Genomic DNA, 20,671 nt, shown 5'->3' with positions numbered 1-20,671 from the left:
AGAAATGTTTTCAATAACTCTAGAGACGTTTTTCTTGTGAAACTAACTATAATCATCCTCAAATTAGATAAAATGGTTACCTACCTTCTGTACCTGTTGTTCTTCGAGATGTGTTGTTCACATCCATTACACATTAGGTGCGCGCGCGTTGCGTGCACGGACGTTGGAAACTTTTTCCCTCAGCGGCCCCTGTCGGGCCGGCAGGGGCCCCCCCTCCCGCCAGAGCGGCGCCCCGCTCTAGCGTATATATATCCCTGCAGGCCTGACCCTCCCTCGGTTCCTTCTTGCCGGTGACTCCGACAAAGGGGAAGGAGGGTGGGAAGTGTAATGGACGTGAACACCACATCTCGAAGAACAGTTACAGAAGGTAGGTAACCATTTTTTCTTCTTCGAGTGATTGTTCACATCCATTACACATTAGGTGACTCACAAGCTTACCATTGGAGGAGGGTAGGAGTCAAGGAACAATTGATTGAAGCACAGCCCTGCCGACCACCGCGTCCTCTCTGGTCTGATGATGGATTGCGTGGTGGGCTGTGAATGTATGCACCGGCGACCAGGTCGCCGCTTTACAGATTTCCTGGAGTGGAACCTGACGCTTGGGCCCTAGTCAAGTGAGCCCTAATCTCCGGGGCTGGTACGTTGGCGAGCTCATAGCATGTGTGTATGCAAAGCACAATCCATGCTGACAAGCGCTGCGCCGAGATAGGCTAGCCTTTTATTCTCTCCGCAATGGCAATGAACAGTTGCTTCGATTTGCAGAATGACCTGGTCCATTCCAGATAGAATGCCAAGGTTCTACAGACATCGAGGGTATGCAGGCTGCGGTGGCTTGGGTCTGTACGGGGATTAGGGAAGAACACCGGTAAACAAATGTCCTGCCCCGTATGAAATTGCGTGACCATCTTCGGAAGGAATTTGGGGTGCGGCCTCAGTTGTACCTTATCCTTATAAAAAACTGTATACAGGGGTTCTGAACTGAGGGCTCTCAATTCTGATACCCTCCTAGCTGATGTGATGGCCACTAGAAACGCTACCTTCCAAGAGAGGTGCATGAGGGAGCAAGAGGCTAGGGGTTCAAAGGGCGGCCCCATGAGTTTAGTTAGGACCAGGTTAAGATTCCATGCAGGGACCGGCAGGCGCGAGTAGGGAAAGACCCTCTCCAGCCCTTTGAGGAATCTGACTACTGTGGGGTTGGAGAACACCGAAACCCCCAACTGTCCGGGGTAGAATGCCGATATGGCGGCCAGATGCACTTTAATTGAGGCGGGGGCGAGCCTTTGATGCTTGAGGTGCAGCAAATAGTCCAGTATTGATGGGACGGAGGCCTGTAGACGCTGTATGTGATGAGGCTCACACCAGTGGGAGAACCTCTTCCATTTGGCAAGGTAGGTCGCTCTTGTGGAGGGCTTCCTACTACCAAGAAGAATTTGCTGGACCTGATGGGAGCACCTGTGTTCCGTATCGTTTAGCCAGAGAGATACCAAGCCCTGAGATGGAGCGACGGTAGGTTCGGGTGGAGTAGGCGACCCCGGTCCTGCGTGATGAGGTCGCGATGGAGGGGGAGGGTGATTGGGGCGGTCACGGACAGTTCCAGCAGGGTCGTGAACTAATGCTGGCGTGGCCACGCCGGTGCAACGAGGATGACTGTCGCCTTCTCCCTGCGGGTCTTGAGCAGGACCCTGTGGATGAGTGGGAATGGTGGGAAGGCGTAACTCAGGCTCCCGCCCCACTGAATCGCGAAGGCATCTTCCAATGAGCCCGGGCTGAGGTTCTGGAATGAACAAAACTGTGGGCATTGGCTGTTGTCCTTGGTTGCGAAGAGATCCACCTGGGGAAACCCCCACCTCTGGAAATTTGAATGTAGGATGTCCTCTCTCAGAGTCCATTCGTGCATGTGGTAGGACCTGCTGAGGTGGTCCGATAACCCGTTTTGGACCCCTGGAAGATATGCTGCCAGCAGGTATACTGAATAGGCTATACAGAAGTCCCATAGGAGGAGCGCCTCGTGACAGAGGGGAGAGGATCGGGACCCGCCCTGTTTGTTTATGTAGAACATGGCGATAGTGTTGTCCGTCAGAACTGACACGCTGTGGCCTTCTATGGTAGCGTGAAAGGTCTGGCAGGCGAGGCTAACTGCTCTTAACTCCTTCAGATTGATGTGAAGCAACTTTTCCTCCCTGGACCATAAGCCCTGGGTCCACAGGTCCCCAAGGTGCGCCCCCCAGCCCAGGTCCGACGCATCTGTTACTAACGTCAGAGTGGGTTGCGGGGTGGCGAAAGGGACTTCTTCGCAAACCTGCTGCTGATCGAGCCACCAGAGGAGGGAGTTCGACACGTGTCACTACTAGGTCTAAGGGGTCTCTGTTGGGGCGATACGTTTGGGCCAGCCACAACTGTAACGGTCTGAGTCTTAGGCAGGCATGTCTGACTACATGTGTGCAAGCCGCCACGTGCCCCAAGAGTTGCATACAGCATCTGGCGTGGTCATGGGGAATTGTTGAATGGAGCGTACGACCCTTTGAATGGCCAGGAACCGTGACACTGGAAGACTTGCCCATGCTTCCACCGAGTCCAGGACTGCTCCTATGAAATCCAGTCTTTGCGTGGGGATCAGTGAGGACTTGGGTACATTGACCAGTAGACCGAGCTTGTGGAACACCTGTAACGCCAGTGCCACGTGGGAGCGGACTTCGTCCTCTGACCTGCCCGCGAGGAGCCAGTTGTCCAAGTATGGGTATACCCGCATCTTTCTTTTATGAAGAAAGGCTGCCACCACGGACATGCATTTCGTGAACACTCGTGGGGCCGTTGCTAGGCCGAAGGGCAAGACTGTAAATTGGAAATGGTGTTGGTTGATGGTGAAGCGCAGGAACCACCGGTGGGCCGGGCGGATGGCGATGTGAAAGTACCCATCTTTCATATCGAGGGCAGCGTATCAATCCCCCAGATCCAGGGATGGGATAATAGCGCCAAGGGAGACCATATGAAAACGTGCCTTGACCAAAAATTTGTTTAGTTTGCGTAGGTCCAAAATGGGACAGAGGCCCCCTTTTGCTTTGGGAATGAGGAAATATCTGGAGTAAAGCCCTTTCCCTCTTAGGTCCGGAGGGACCTCTTCCACTGCTCCTACTTTGAGGAGGGCCCGCACCTCCCGCATAAGGAGTTGCTCGTGAGAGGGGTCCCTGAAGAGGGATGGGGATGGGGGGGTGGGAGGGAGGGGGCAAGGAGAACTGAAGGGTGTATCCCACCTCCACCGTGCGAAGGACCCAGCGGTCCAATGTTATACGGGCCCAAGCACGGTAAAAATGGGACAGGCGGTCCCTGAAACATATAGGAGGATCTGGTATAAGGGTCAGTACGCTGGCCTTGAACGCAGCTTCAAAACCCTTGCTTGTTTCCTGGCTGCGGCTTGCCTTGGCCGTGGTTTTGGCCCTGGTTAGGCGTGTTGTTACGTCTACACCTGTTATCCCTGCCCCTTCTGTGGTATGGTTCCTATCTAGGACGAGGGTGGTATTGCCTCTGCGGCGGTTGGGGCTTAAAGGGTTCCCTCTCTGTCACTGGGGTGTGCAATTTCAACGACTTGAGGGTTGCTCGGGAGTCTTTGAGGCTATGCAATTGGGCATCCGTCTGGTCTGAGAACAAGCCTGACCCTTCGAACGGGAGGTCTTGCAAGGTGTTTTGTACCTCTGGGGGAAGGCTAGAAGCCTGTAGCCATGCCGAGCACCTCATCACCACTTCTGACGCAATTGTCCTGGCCGCTGCATCCGCGGAGTCAAGGGAGGCCTGCAAGGAGGTTTTGGCTACTGCCTTACCCTCGTCCACCAGGGCAGCGAACTCTGGTTGTGAACCCTGGGGCAGGGAGTCCTTAAACTTGGAGACTGATGCCCAAGAATTCAAATTGTGTCTGTTCAGAATCGCTTGTTGGTTAGCGATCCTCAACTGGAGGCCCCCGGATGAGTAGACCTTCCTCCCAAATAAGTCCAAGCACTTTGCCTCCTTGGCCTTGGGGGCCGGGGCTTGCTGGCCATGCCTCTCTCTTTCGTTGACCGCAGAGACAACCAGCGAACAGGATGCTGGGTGAGAAAAGAGGAAGTTAAACCCCTTGGAGGGGGCGAAGTACTTCCTCTCTACACCTTTCGCAGTTGGTGCGCTGGAGGCCGGTGTTTGCCACACTCTTATAATTCGACTGTACTGTTTTTATGAGCCGGAGTGCAATCCTGGAGAGGCCTTCTGGGCTTAGGATGTCAACCATGGCCTTCTGGGCTTAGGATGTCAACTCCTGCTCTACAGTCTCCTTCGCCTGCAACCCCAGATTGAGGGCTACCCGGCGGAGCAGATCCTGGTATGCCTGATGGTCAATCGGGGGAGGGCCGGACACTGTTGTGCCTGCCACGGCCTCATCTGGTGAGGAGGAAGAGGTTAGGGCCTTCTGTGCGTCCTCCTCTTCCTGCAACTCCTCACCTACTAGGCGCTCCAATGGGGTCTGTCCTATAGTGTGGGCCTGAGACGGTGCTGGGCTCGGTGCTGAGTCGGCTCTTTCTTGCTCCGGTGGTCTGGAGACCGTGGCCTCCTTGCACTAGGAGGGGCGCCCCTGCGGGGAGCGGGACCAGTGTCTCAAGGGACCAGATCTCAAGGTCCTGGATGGGGGGCCTTGCTGGTGGTAAGTCCAAGGGGTCCAGAATGGCCATTGTCCTGGCTGGCCCCACTGTGGGTGCCAAGCAGCTTCGCGTTCCCTACCGGCCGGTGCCCTGCGGGCAAATCTACTGGACTGGCCCGAGTCTGCCTCCGAAACCACCGACGGTGACCTGGATGGCCACGGTGGTGCCGTGGGACGGTGCCGGTCCGGGGTCGGAGAGTAGTACCTCCGGGACCGGGAGTAACGTCTTGCCGATCTGGAGCGGTACCGATAACCTCGGGACCGGGAACAACTGCGAGTGGTCAGTCTCGGGGATCGCATGGCTGACACACCCACTCGAGTAGGGCTGCTGGGTCGGTGCCGGGTGCTTGTTGGGGCCCGACGGCTGTGCGGCCCTCTGCGCCAAGGGTAGCCGGGAGTCCACCGAGGCGGAGCTCGACCGGGAACGGCGCCGTGAGCGGTGCCGAGATGGTGACTGTGATGGGCGCACCATTGCCGGCTTGCCTCTGGGCGGCAGTCTTGGTGGATTATCTTTGGCTGTTCCAAAAGCTCCTCCAGCCCTTCCGCCTCACTCGATGCGCTTATCCCGGGGCTCGACGGGCCTCTTGGTGCCGGAGCCACTGGCACCGGGATCTGTTCTGGGGTCGCCACTCTCTTAGGCGCATTCGAGGTCTTTGCGGGCGCTGCCCTCTTACCAGGGGAGCGTCCTCGGGCCTTGGGTTGGCCCTTCGATTTTGCCGGCGAAGATGACCGGTGCCGGGGGCAGTCTTGCTGTCTCGGTGCCGTCGGCTTATGGTGTCCTGCCAGTGCCGGATCACGAACCGATGCCGGGGCACTCCGCACCGAAGCTGACGGTGCTGCGGCCTGATTCGAAGTGGAGGGCTGTAATGCAGCCTCCATGAGCAGCTGCTTAAGGCGAAAGTCCCTCTCTTTCTTAGTCCTGGGCTTGAAGGCCTTACAGATCTTGCAGCGCTCTTTTTGGTGCGTTTCCCCCAGACAACGGAGGCACGAGTCGTGGGATCGCTTATCGGCATAGGCTTGCGGCACATGGCACAAGCCTTGAAGCCTTAGGCGTGCGGCATGCCCCGCCGCCCAGGATCGACCAAACACCTAACACAAAGGAGCTTAACTACTACTAAAGAACTGTTAACTACTAGGCACTAAAGAACAGATAACGGCTAAGAAGAACACTAACTATTAACGCTAAGGGACACTCTCAAGCGAGAGACAGTTGTTCCAACGCCGTCACGGATGGGAAGAAGGAACTGAGGGAGGGTCGGGCCCACAGGGATATATATACGCTAGAACGGGGCGCCGCTCTGGTGGGAAGGGGGGGCCCTGCCGGCCCGACGGGAGCTGCTGAGGGAAAGTTTCCAATGTCCGTGCACGCAACGCGCGCACACCTAATGTGTAATGGACGTGAACAATCACTCGAAGAAGTAGTTAAGCTTCTGAAGTCAGCTCTTTAAATAGATTTAATGAAGCACCTTCAAGAACTGAGATATATCCTATATTTTCCGATAAACTGTTTAATCTTTAAAAGTCATAATGCCAGTCCTGCAATTTACATTCAAAATACAATAGGCAGTAAAAATCGTTGCCGTCTAAGAAATGCCTGGATTTTATTTTTAATTTTTACCCCTCTCTAGCAAATCTACAAATAAAAATTAATTCTCATCCTTATGGTTAGTGTTTCTGAAGGAACTACAGCATTAGGCCTTAGCAGCTGGTAAGCCAACAGAGGTTGCGAAAATGAATTGGCAGGATTTATTTCTGGAGCAGTGCTAACATTATTGATAAACACAATAGAAAGGTTGTGAAGGGAAACATGGGGGCTGAAGTAAGTGTTTGACAAAAAGAATAAGGATAAAGTTGATAGGTAAGTCAATTTTGATTTGTAGTTAATAAGAGAATGGATTAACTAGGCCTAGTGCTTGAAAAATGAAAAAAACCTGTTTCCAATTTTGTATTTAAATTTTTGAAATCCAGGCCTATGTAGGTCCCTGTAACTTTTTTGGAAGGTGGGAGGTTTCCTTGATTTTAAGACCCAGAAAAAGGATGACTTGAGAGGCTTTAAATTGCCCTTCTCCATTTCCGCCAACAGAGAGAGAAATCTTGGCCCAAATGTCTTTAATTCAGCACAAAAAGTTCCCATGTTTCCTTATTAATAGGAAGGTAAGACCTCAAAAAGTTGACACTTCCCAGAAATATGCCATCCATAACTGCTAACATTTTTAGCTTGGCTTAGAACATTATGCTAAACAACTGCAGTCCTAGGAGCAAGGAGAGGTGAAGTAAGCTATGCTGCCAGACTCAAAGTACTGACACACTGTGAAGACTTTCATTTCTTCAAATGAACTACTTTTCACTAAAAAAACCAAATCCTTTATTGCACTACTTCTCAAACTCTGGTCCCCAGGAAACTTTCAGAGCCCTGCAGTGAGCTTAAGTGATCACTCTTATGAGGAAGTCCATCAACTGCTAGAATTACAGAACCACTGCCTTATTTATAACTCCACAGAATGAGCTCACAAATGACCCTAAATTTTGATCACTGGTAAACTAGGTAGGTTATGGGAGCAGGATTAAAAGATACAAGCGGTTCTTTTAAATTTAAATTTTTCATGCTCCTGCTTTTAAAATGTTCTGATTTTTGTAGAATGCATCCACTGCCTCCAAGTAACCACTTCTATATTTCCTGTTATTTCTAATTATCTACCATCTTGGTATGATGCACTCATTATGACTTTACCTGTCAGGCCCATACGATGGAGTGATGTATGTTTCATCAAATCCTTCTAGTGCCTGGTTAAAGAATTAGCAGCTCATTCAAAGGTGTATATGTGCGAACAAGGAAAAGCTGTGGCGTTTGATGCAATCTTTTACTGAGATTGTGACAAGACTTTTAAACGGAACACTTTGTAAAAGGTACAGCAGCCATCTCGCTCTCTCTTTTTTTGTTTGTTTTAATTTCTACTCTGACAGCAAATCCTTCTAAGACATTAAAAACCAGTTCCTGGCTGACATGTAGCAGAACAATGCAGCATAGGGCAGAGAGAACTGAAGTTTGGTACCAAGTTCTGTCTTCTGTCACCCAAGCTAGCAAGTACTGGGAATGCCACAGAGTTAGCACAATGTTAGCAATGGATCCCAGACAATTATGGAGAGAAGGTTATGTTGATTTGCACTGACCCTGCCAACCTAGAAACCAGGCTGACGGGTTGTGGAGAGTTATTTTGCCTGCTGACTGGCATAAAGCTGATGAAAAATATCTTGGGGTAAGATTCAAATACCTGTTAGATAACAAAAGATATTTCATCAGAAAATTTATCACTTAGTATCGCACAAAGAAGAGAAAGTGAAAACCAAATGATCAGTCACCGAACAAAATGCCTGCGTTTTTTCCCACCTGTTCTGTAGCCCAGATGAGAACACATTGCAATTGTCCTGTTGGATTATGCAGGATTTTAAATATTCCACCAAATCATCTAGAACACAACTAAATATAAATCTGAACGGTTTACTGATGGTGATTCATTCATTATGTAGAAGCAAATACCTTCACCACCACAATTATGCTGCACTCATTTCAGGCTTACCTGTGCATCAATATCTATGGCAGGGTAGATTGGTAGCATGGCTGAAGGAGAAATGATAGGACTTGGAGCTGGCGTCTGAGGTTGGGAGACAGAAGTTGCAATGCTATGGGTAGGAGTGTTTGACATTGCAGATGCTCTTCCACTCACTGCTGTTAAACAGAATGACTACATTTAGTAAAAGTAAATTTTATTCTTCAGATCTGGAACATCACAATAAGTGGACAATGAAATACCAGAAAAATCTTGAATGCTTCTTAATAAATTATTGTATTTTGAAAATATATCACTTTTAAACCTCTAATTCGTTGGCCTTAACAACTAATTTAAGAAATAGACGGTATGAGAAATGTGTGAACGTTAGGTTTGTGGCATTTTCTGAAAGCCACCTCTGGAAAAAGAGAGCACTTTTCCTGATCAGGCACTTTATTCAAAGAGGTATATGATTAACGACTCAAAAAATCCATGTCATTAAAAGGAGACTGGAGCACATTCAGAATAACTAGGTACTTAAAGCTATATATTTTGGCTAACTATGGGTCCTGGGAGTTCCTATTCCAATCACAAGGTATTAATGCAAAATAGCAACAATGATAGTGTGGAAGCACCTGATCAATCAGAATTGATCAAATATAAACAACTATGTTACATGGGGGGGGGGAAGTTGAACATTTTTATAAAAATCATTTTGCCAATGGTATTGATTAAAAGTTCTGGCAAAGAAAAAAAGAAAACCATCAAATACTATTTTTGCTACATCATATCAAAATGGTATAATTAGCATTTTGAATGCAATATTTTCCTAAAGAATTTTTTGCATTCAAGCTGTTCCAGTTTCTGGTAAAGCATCCTTTAAAATAATATGTTCTGTGTACACATTTTTAAAGGAATTAATGGATTTTTCTGCTCTCCTTTTTGATATTAGTGAGGGTCTTTAGAACCTCACTGATTATACAGGAGAGCTATGAAAATGAGGATATACGAAGTGCTGTCAAATGGGCAAAGTAAAGGATTTGAAAAAAATTTTCAAGTATATTTTTTGAATAATCTTCGGTGTTATTTGTAGCTCTAGTAATTACAAAATTTAGAGAAATGCATTTTTCAAATTGATAGTGTTCTTTTACTACATACAATGGAGTAGCTATGCAGGAATATATAGCAACCCCTCCTCTTAAAGTTTCTAATGTTTTAAAATTTCTTCTTTGAAGTAGGTTTAATAATTGGGAGAGGAGCCAGATCACCAGCCCTGCACACTGAAGTCCTTTATTCAGCAGTAGCATTGTGGGCAACAGCAATGCAACTTTCACCACAGCATCCCACCAACCTGACTGAGCCTCAGTCCAAAGAGGCCAATGTTTACTCTCTGTACTAACTCAATTCTTGGCCTTCTTGCTGAAACTGCCAACAAGGGAGACAGCAAATGTCAATTATGATAGAAACAAATGATAACCACCAACTTATTTCATACAGACCCAATGAACAATCTTACCAGATAATAATGACTTCTGGTCACTATCATACCAGTTTTACTCATGACTTAGAGGTGGAAGTCTGTGCCAGCCCCAAAGCCATCCAATTATTCATTCTTTAATTTTCACCTAAATAGCTAAAGAACGGCAACGGGCATCTTTAATGAAGAGGAAATCTGTCTCCCATAGTACTTCATTACAAAGTTATCACTGGGTATGGAGTCAATTACTGGCACAAGACTTGAACCCAAGATAATTTGGCCCAAAGTTGAGGTGCACCATATGATTGATTTCAAATGAAAGATAATATTAACAAGAGTTGATGTTTCAAGGAATTCTTGTTCAGGGAACATCATATCCAAAGGTTTCAGCTCAAAGTATTCATGTTCATCAGGAGTCTTTTTTTTTTTTTTTAAACTTAAAAGCAGCTCAGGTTCATTATCCCTGTTATATAAAGGTATTACCTAAAAAAAGGAATAGCTGTGGTTTGATTTAGAACAAAAAAAGGAAATTCAGAGTTCGATCTCTTGCTCCATTTTTTGTTCATTATATCAGAGTACATGTGGGTCAGATAATGACATTTTTCTAAAAGCCAGCAAAAAAACAAGAACCCTGAACTCTGAATTTACTGCCTTTTATGGGTTTAAAGAACAGAACTTTTCAAGCAGCACAAAGTATTTTAATTCCTAAAAAGTTAAAGACGTCTTGGAAAAAAGTTTGATTCCCACCATATCAACATTTTATAAATGAACCATCTTTTCTGGCCAGTGGCACTGGGGGCACATGGTAAAGTTACAAGAGACTGAGTACTCAAGCTGGCTGCAAGATGATGGGAATCAATGAGAAGTGAGTAATCCACGCACCAGAACCAGAAAGCTTCCAATGCTGAATGTAATACCATTACCATCAAAGTTTTTAAAGGGTCACTAAGAACCATGATTTCCTCTTTAAAAAACCAGTTCCAAGTTATGAGATTTTCAAAGACATAAGAAATTAGTATTGTGACCCACTACAAGAAAAAAAAGGCACGTTAACTATTACAACTGACACCACCGAGGTTGTTAGGCCTAAAAATGGACCGATGTGGAGAATTATTATATTCAATTGTTTCTAATTTAAGCCATGTACCATTTTTCACGCTATTGTTGCTGCAGTGAAAAAAAAATGTAGAAAAACCAACACCCCTCTTCCCACAAGAAACTTTACGATAAGAGTTCATAAATAAATGGTTTATACACAAGCTAACACAGTACACCATGAATATGCATGTTGGTTTACAATTCTTACATTATTATTTTAAATCTGCTGCAGCAATAATTAACTGAGAAAAATATATGGTTCATATCCATACAGTATATTTACTAAATGAGACAGAAGGTAAAGATGTGTTAATTTTTAGGTCTAACAATCACGAGGGTGGTACTCTGGGTGCCGGGAAAGCTCCTGATCAGGTTGAAATTGTCATTCAAGTGCACACCCCAAAGGCAACCAACAAAAATTGTTCATCTAAAGTCTAACGAAGACTAAGAAGCATTCAATAAACTACAATGTCTTCGTACTATCTTCACAGCAGTAACATGAGTACTTGTCCCACTTTACTAAAGTTAAGAAGTATTTTTAAATTAACTATTTTAATGAAGAGTTTTATTAATATCAGGGCACATTCTGTCATCTATCATGAGCAAGCAAAACAAAATGAATTCCCTACCCACGCTGCCTCCTTTTTAAATTTTCTGACTGATGTGGTGAAGTACAGATATCTGTTTCAGTAATTAGGTGAACATCTACTACTGGATGTCAGGGAAATGAAGTGATTTTCTTTCAAATCACATTGAAATTAGGAGCACTTGGTATGTAGATTTGGCTGTAGGGCCACACACACTTCTTTCTCCTATTGAGATGTAGGATTAAATTTTCAAAAGCATTAAATCTGATTTTCAAAAGTTACTTTTCAAAGTTACTTTGAAAGTTAGGTTCTTAAATCACTTTTGAAAGCAGCACTTTGATGCTCTTGACAATTTTGTTTGCAATGAAGACTGAAGACATGGCAATATTTCGATTTTTATATTTGATTTTCCTGTGTACCGCCATTAGGAGGTCTACTTAACTAATCTTTACATTGGACTCCTTTTCCAGATCTTAGATTTCCTCCGGACTTAAAGGGACGTTCCTTACACTTGACATGTTTTCCCCACAAAAACACCAAGTTGTACACGTGTAAGATAAGCACTCCAAATATTGCAGGAGAGAAGGAAAAAAGAAAAAAGTTCACAAGTATAAGTAAGCCAAGTGAAGGTTGTGTAAGATAAAAAACTGTTTTAGAGCGATAGGCTCTTACCAAATAGCTCATTTGGAAGGTAAGCCTGACATTTTAAAAACGTGCTCATATTTGAGAAATGTCAACGTTTATTTCTTTAAATAGCTAATATATCTGTCCCTCTTGACTCAGGGGATAATGCTTTGCACTTTTTAAATTTAGCAAGAATGGGGACTCTTTTTGTATTGAAGAATGATCATACTATTCACTTAGTTTCTTTAAGTTTTGAAATTTTTTACACTATGCTGAACAATAGTAATTTTCTTAGTGGTGTTCTCATTATTGGGCCCACAATGCTGTTCTTGCGCAGTGAATGTCCCTTGCAATGCCACTTAGAATGGGTAGAGACATTCTTTCATGCTGCACTGCTGTAATTTGAGATGCAAGACCGACAGCCAGATTTTCGTTCTCTTTTTCTCAAATGGATTTAAAAAAATTTAAGATCTTAATGTGACTAATTTGTTTTTTGCATTTCAGGTTTTTCCAAATATTCTAGTAGAAGAGTCAAGTTTTCTGAATTTAAGATTAAAAAAGATGTTCCTAGAATCCATTTTTAATGGATCTGTGCACACAATTACATAGTCACAATATGCCCTGAAATAGTAACTAGAAGGCATGTTGTGACTATGAATTGGCAAACACAATACCACTCCTAAATATTAACAGATCTATCACATGGAGCCTGAGACTCTATAACATATCAATGTTCCTTATTTTACATTTATATTAGTTCTTTTCAGGGGCTTTTTCATGCAGTTTTCCAGGAAGTCCATACCTTTTAGTCAACGGACCAATAAAAATGTAATTAAGTTGTGTTTACTGTTCCTTTACACAGCAACTCCCAGAGCATGCCATCAATACATACCAAGAATAATACAGATATCTGTATATTATTTATAATACTGATAGCATAAGTTAAAATCCTTAAGAGAAGTTAAAATGCTATGGCAGTAATTTACTCCTTCCAACGGGAGTACATACCTCTGTGAGCATTTCTAGAAGTTACAAGAAATCTCACGATTTTGACATTATATTCCAATCTAGGGTACTTACTTACTATGTAGTATCTGTCAAATCATTTATCCTTTCCTATGACCCAATTTAGTCATTTGTGAACTTAATGATCTCATAAGGATGTTTTGTGAAGCTTAAATTTGTTTGTAAAATGTTTTGAAACCCTTGACTAGAAGTCATGTACAACGTGTTAATTTTCTTCTCTCTTTTCAAAGGTGTTGAAGGCAACCCTCAATATGGAAAACTGCAAGAAATCTCTGAGTGCAAACATCTCCCACTAGCAGAAGGCAGGGAGAAGGTGTAACAAATTAAAAAGAGGTACTGACAAATTGAAATGCTTGTTTATTAAAAATATACATTTATAGTATTTACATGCTAATGAATTAATAGATTGCATATATAGCCTTAATATTTAAAATGTGTTTATTTATAAGTAAACTGAAATGATTCTTATTCATCAGGATCTGAACTCAAGATTCATCAGAACAGCATGAGAGATAATGACATCAACATCTCAAGTGGAAGCAGGGAGGTGTCCATCCTTGCCTTGTCATAAAACTCTTGCAGGAAGAACCCTGACCTCAGGTGTTAGTAGACAAGTAAAAACTAATTTTCAAATAATTTGTTTTTAACATTTGTCATTTTTAAAATCAACTACATATTCTGTTATTTCTAGTCTACTCCTGAGAAATGCTGGAGACTCAACAATTGAACAATTGCCACTGATAGCTGTGGGTACCTCTGATTTTTTTCCATTGCTACCTTAGTTTTAATTTAATTCAAAAAGGGGAACTTTTAAAAGTCATTTTATCAGTTGACGTTATAAAAGTGGTTCCATTTTCAGTTGGTTCAAACTTAAGTAATCAAAGTGAAAAACCGGTGACTTTCCATTTGATGAGACAAATGTCAGACATGGTGAGCCAAATTAATTTCTGGTGTAACTCAAGTGACACCATCCCTGAGTCTTAGTAAGTCAAACATTCCATGGAGAGACACCATGGAGTCTCTGGGATACACATCAAACATGTTCTAGTTTGCTGGGTATTGTATTGAGCCAAATTAATCTCCAGTATTGTGGCAGCTTGAATTCAGACTTTGTAACTTAAATTGTACAGCATTTTTGAAGTTTACCTATTTGTACTACGTTCCCTATTTACAAATAAAAATGGGTTCTTTTTACATTAGTGGTTCAGTACTCTGAAATTTAATTTATACAAACTTCACATTAATCCTGAAAACCTTCCACACATGCAACTCTCACAGACTTCACTGGATATTGCAAACACACAGCTTGTAGAATTGGGACCGACGAATGTAAAAAATATTTGATTCAGATGTAAATTGTAAATAAATCTAGCCTTTCATAAAAGGAAACGTTCAGATAGTGCATCCCCAAAATAGAATCACGAATCCTCAATATTTAAATGGAGTTGCATGTAATTATATATCATAATAGATTTTAAAATGTAAACTAAATTTAAGTTCTATTTAAATTCAGTATGTGTAATTACATGTAATTACAGCTTAAAAGTTGTAACCATTTTATCTGACAGATGCACCAGCTGGTATTAGGTATCCCAGTGTATCCAAATAAGGGAAATCTTCACATCTCCATTCTTTCATCAGGACGGAAGGAGAGAAATCATCTCTTGAGTGTTCAGTTAAACTTTTGCCTACTGATATTTTCAAACCTGGATGCCTATGTTAAGCTCCTGAACAGCACACTGATTTTCAAAAGGCACCCAGGTTTGAAAATGTTTTCCTGAATATTTAAAAAAAAACATTCCCCAAATACTGTTTCTTCACTTCCCTACAGGATAATGCTACTGTAATTTCTGCAATATGTTGGTACAACATAACTTTACTCCTGTAGACTGAGATATCCTAGATTGCCTCCACTGTCATGCTTCTCAAATGGCACATCACGATAATTAGCATCATGTAATTAATATTTTTCTTACATAATAAATCTGTACTTATAATCAAGTTTTAATATATGTTGACCTCCCACAAGGTAATTTAAAAGATTCAATGGATACACAGGTTTACGGAAATAAAGGAATAGATTGAAAACTAATATTCCACTGACAAGTTGTATAATTAACAAGGGGAGTAGCAAATGAAATATAATTAGGATGCAAAACATGCTATAAGGAAATCAGCACTGCTAGCCTTCTATACTTCCAGTTGTATCTAAACCCTATTTTATTCTTAGTGTACTGTTTAGTACTCCAGGAAAAATGTAATCTGTATGAAATGTCTTAATACTGGATTATTCTCGTAGATTTGGAAAATTTAAATTTGTTTGCATAGATAAAGGTAAAGCAATATCAATCTGTATTTCTTAACAATACATATAGGTTTATTTAAAATTTATTCCTACTTATGGCTGAATTCCTAAATAATTTAAATATAACTATGGCAGTTCTAATTCTAAAATCAAATGCAGAATGTCTATTCCAGATGTCTTGCTTGGAGTATGCTAGTTGATAGAAGGCCTATTCCAAATATTAAAACTATTTCTTAATAAACAGATACAAGCACTGAAGAACAATATTGTCAGGTTGGTTCTCCACATCTGGAAATGGGGCTGTAATAGTACCATAGTTTCAATTGTGGCCAAAGCAACTATGCAAAATAAAATGGCGTTTTGCACATACAGCATACCAACCTGTCAAACGGGCAGTGGGTAGCAAAACCTCAAATGGGAAGTCAATCCTTCAAACTAAAAATGTTTACTGAAGATTACTGAAAATTAACTATTATTCTAAAGCCCTAACGACAAGGATCAGTATATAAAAATCGTTCATTGTTGTGGTAGTTAGAACCAAACTAAAAAAAGAAAGTTGATATACCCTCTACTAGGTGTAAGCAAATCATAAATTATACCTGCTCATAACAATATAAACCCACCTGCCATGATGTCATCCAGCGTGTCATTGAGGGTCTGAGCAGGGCTGGCTACCATTAACCCTTGCTGAGTTTCTGTCAGAATTCCTTGCCCCAGCCCTGCCAGCTGTGCTTGGCCCAACACTGGCTGTCCAACTAGAACACCTTGAAGTTCGGTAAGATTTGCGATGGACCCGGGAGGTAGGGAACCTGTTGCCAGAGGCAAAGCTTGGGGCATCGCCAGAGGCTGAATAGGTGCAAAGCCCATCTGCGCAGCCGTTTGCTGAGGATCATCCTTGAGCAAGATGGGGTCCACCTGCTGTAACCGTGCATAGTCCCCCTCTGAAAGTTGTTCTCCAACCCCAACAGGAGTCAGTAGTCCCAGATGCTGGCAAGACTGCTGTTGCTGCTGCTGCTGAAGCTGAATTCTTTGCGCTTTAACCTCTAGATATTGCTTTTTTAGCTGCTGCTGCGTTTTCAGTTGCAACTCCCGTTCTACTTTCTGCAGTTCCTCCAAAATCTTTTGTTTCTTCTGAATTTGTTCCTCTCTCGTTTTGTTCAGTTCCTCAATCTTCTCCTTGGTAAGTTGATCAGCATGTGCCAATTCCAAGGACTGCAGTTGAGCATTTTTTTCTATGGCTTCTTTTATCCTCTGCTCAAGCTCTGTTAACTTGCCCTGAGCCTCTTCTACAATGCTCTCTGGAGACTGATTGGTGATGTAACCCTGTACATCCTGGTTGTTTGCTGGCAAATGGCTGCTGGACTTTTGTTTAGAAGCAGCTGTGTGAAAAAGAAACCCCCTCAGAACCAATGGAACTGCACATGAATGGCATCCTCATTACAGAGCTACTGTTTGGACACTTAATGGCCAACAGTTACGCACCAAGGTACTGTACCCAGAGAAGGTGAAAGTGTACAGTAAGACCTTATGAAGAAAACCATATCTTGCACGTTATGATAATTATATCGTATCAGAGGCTACCCTGCAAATCTAACAGTGGATTACTATATATAATGTAGAACAGTTCTGTACATTAATTTTTAAGGTATTTGTTCCAACAATAGTTAAATGTCTGAATAGAAAATGATTGCCTCAAGATGTGTGGTATGCAAGTGGCATGATTAGATATACAAAAAAGAAAGGGAAGGAGATACTAGCCCTAGACCTGATATTTTGTGTTTTGAGATGGTATCAAGTCATAAATGCATGGAAAAAGGCAAGAAACCAAGCCAAACTGTTATTTGATGGGTAGGGTTTTTGTTTGTTTTAAGAATCTGCTTTGTAAATCTGACTTGGTAGATTTAAAAAGGTGCTAATCTAATTAGGAATATTTAATCCCTTCAAGCTTTATCAGCTTGACATTCAGTACTAGACCCAATATTAAAGCATTAAAATACGAATTAATATGTTCTGATTTGACATCTATTGTGTTTAGGCGTTCCACAAAGAAGACATGAATTTGCATATGTTCGACCCAACTCCCTGATCAGGAGAGGGAAAGAATTCAGTCTTCATGTAAGAAAGGACAGTGCTCTGTGTAGTCCAACAGATTTATAGTGAACAAATCCATAGTGATTAAGCCAACACTGTACCATCTAAATGTTATAAGGAAAAGTGATTAATAGTTCAGAATGGAAGGGAAATTAAAACCCGGTATTTCTAACTGAGGAAGTACCCATTTTCTTCCAGCAGAACTTAAATTGTAAAGTATTACCAGCATATACACAGTATATATTTTATTATACACACACACACAAACACATGTGAACTACTGGTGGTCCTTGATAGAAAAAATATTCTGGAGATCCTTTATGTAAAAGTGCAGCAAAAATTTTTAGATAACGTGTCCAAAATGGACACTAAATTTACACTGAGTTCAACTACTTTGCAAAGAGGACCCAACTCACATTTTACAGCACAAAATCAAGAAATTCTGCTTTTAAATATAGTCAAACCTGTACCTACACTACTATCTTAAGGAGATGTAAATTCCAAACCAACTACAATATTACTGATAACTGTGATCAATGACAATTCTTTCAAAGTTTTTACTATTAGATACTGGTTGACAACCTACATTTCACATTCATCTAGCAAAACCACACATTATGTAATATTTTTAGAGAGGCAGATTTCTTGAAAAATTCCAATTTAAAGAAGTTAGATGGATATTTAGTCTTTAATGTGGGCGAAAACAGTCCTTACAAAAATTAAATTAATTCCCTTGACTGATTCCAGAAATAATTATTGTCTACAGGAACTTATCAACTAAAATAAAATTAAAGCAACCCTAAATCTTCTACCTAGACAGGATTTTTTAAAGTAAGCTGCAAAGCTACAACTGACCTTTATTTCTGATGGGAAGGGCTGTGGCGACATTGGCAGGGGGTTTGTCAGGCTCCTGGGGTGGGACGACCATGGGCAGTGCCTGCACTGGTACACGAGGAGCCTAAAACATTGGACACTAATAGATTACATTTCTTTTCTTCCTATATGCTTAATATTTATTGAAGTATAACATCTAGTTAACAAATTGTCACTGTTACAAAAATGGCATGCATAACATATATAAAATACTGTTTAACACCTTTTGAAATGTTGAGTTCAGTGCCAATAGTTGTTAACAGTTCCAGACTATTATTAATATGGGTCCTAAGCACTTTACATTCCTAGGCCATGTCTACACTAGCAAGCTTACAGTGGCATAGCTGTACTGATACAGCTGTGCCGCTGTAAGATCGCTTATGTAGCTGCTCTATGCCAACAGGCGAGAGCTCTCTGTAGACATAATAAAACCACCTAAACAATCAGCAGTAGCTATGTTGGCAGGAGACACTCTCCCGCCGACATAGCACTGTGCACACGAGCACTTATGCCGATGAAATTTATGTCGCTATGGGATGTTTTTTCACACCCCTGAGCAACATAAGTTTTGTCGACCTAAGGGGTCATGTAGACATGGCCTTAGTATAAACAACAAACATTCTAACAATTTAAACATCATGAACATGGTAATCCATACTAAATCTGCCGTGCAAATTTAAGCCACAGTTGGCTGCAAACGAAGGTTAAAAGAGCACTTCTTACTGAAGTGTTTTTGATTGTTGAGATTTTCTTCCTCATTGTTTTTTCAGTAAAATTGACAAATTGAGAGGAAAAAGGCAAAGAATTACCCAGTAATGCTACCAAAGGATTTTCAGTTTGCACTTCAAATTGTGGCATCTTTTCAAAAAAGCTCATCTAGTAACCTACAAAATGTGCTAAACCTAGGTTTCCAGATATTTTTCATAACTTATTTAGTGTATATTTTAGTACCTTAACTTTCAACAAACTAAGTATGAACACACAGAAAAATGAAATCACACCCTGTACTAGCTCTTGCATCTTACCCTATTTAAATCATGGGATGGTGGGGTCAGCTGGGTGGCATCAGGTGCAGGAGCAGAAAGCAAGTTATTTGGATAATCCAGCAGGTAGCAAACCACACTAGTATGACCACCTTTAGCTGCCTCTATCAACATAGTTGAACCATCCTAAAGAGAAAAAAAAAAGGAGCACACTACTTTAGAAAACCAGGTGTAAGAGAAACATTAAATTATTTTGTTAGCTTAGAGACACATCTCTACATCATATATTGAAAAGGCATGTTGACAGGCTCACTGATAATTGTGCGTTTTTAACAATTTGTAAGACACAATTAAACATTTTTACAAAAGTATCTTAAAACACAAAGGCATTAACATTCTGAAACTATGAAAATTACATAGCAAACTCAGTCTAATTTCTTGGTGCAAGAATTCAAGACTTCCTGTGGATAATGCACTCACTGTCCCTCAAACAGTGCTATACACTTAGGGCTTGCCTACACTACCGCGCTAAATCAGAGCCGCTGCACCGATTCATCATGTCTGGTGAAGACACGTTGCGTCAATGGGAGAGCGCTCTCCCGTCAACGTAATTACTCCACCTCAACGAGAGGCAGAAGTAGGTCAGCAGGAGAACGTTTAAGTTGATGTAAGTTACATTGCGCAAGGGAGTGTTTTTTTAAACCCCTGAGAGACATAACTAACAAACTTAGGCGGTAGCTTAGACAAGCCCTTAGTGGCAAGGGTTCTCTTGGACGATAATAAGGATTTCATTTAACACTATCAGAATTTTTAATTTTGAGAGTGATTGCTATAAACTTTCATTACATGTATGTCAGTTTATTTTGTCAGCCCCTACACTTATTTCAAACAGTAACCAGAAGATTAGTTCAGAAGACAAGGAGAAAATACACATGCTAAAAATACTTACCTTCAGTCGGTGTGTAGGATCAGCTCCATGAGCTAGCAGTAATTCCACAACTGCCAAGTGACCTCCAGCACAGGCCAGCGACAATACTGTATGATCATTGTTAGCTGTGGTCCTATTCACATTTGCTCCTTCGGTGTAGGAGGGGGAAGAAAGAAGGATGGTGGGGGAAGAAATCACTTCATAAAAAGATGAACTGTAACACTTGTCTTTCACCCATTTCTGTTCTGGAATCAATACTTAATTCCATATATATTAGACTAATATGAAACAGCAGCTTTAAAAATAATTAAATGCATAAATCAACTTCAAACGTATTTGATGGCCAGAAATGTTAGGAACAGACACACTATTACATAATATAGTACTGTATACAGCAAATTTGATAATATGAAATTATAATCATTAACACAAAAGTCTTATCAGCTACATAATGGATACAAAAATGTTACT

The 20,671-nt window shown here is 42.0% G+C and overlaps 1 protein-coding gene across 3 annotated transcripts in view; it reads right to left on the bottom strand.

Annotated features, from left to right (window-relative positions):
• Positions 1–20,671, bottom strand: part of ANKRD17 (ankyrin repeat domain 17) — a 149,516-nt gene that overhangs the window by 33,495 nt on the left and 95,350 nt on the right. For 2 of the 3 annotated variants that reach the window (XM_034771521.1, XM_034771523.1), the window contains exons 12-16: positions 20,222–20,349; positions 19,315–19,458; positions 18,272–18,374; positions 15,949–16,704; positions 8,239–8,387 (exon numbers count right to left, since the gene is read on the bottom strand). In XM_034771521.1, coding sequence (XP_034627412.1) covers positions 8,239–8,387; positions 15,949–16,704; positions 18,272–18,374; positions 19,315–19,458; positions 20,222–20,349 — 1,280 coding nt within the window. The remainder of the gene's footprint in view (positions 1–8,238; positions 8,388–15,948; positions 16,705–18,271; positions 18,375–19,314; positions 19,459–20,221; positions 20,350–20,671) is intronic. The other variant, XM_034771522.1, reaches the window with a different exon arrangement.

Source organism: Trachemys scripta, chromosome 5 (genome assembly GCF_013100865.1).
Source record: "Trachemys scripta elegans isolate TJP31775 chromosome 5, CAS_Tse_1.0, whole genome shotgun sequence".
NCBI lineage: Eukaryota > Metazoa > Chordata > Testudines > Emydidae > Trachemys > Trachemys scripta.
This window is presented reverse-complemented; position numbering and strand designations above follow the sequence as displayed.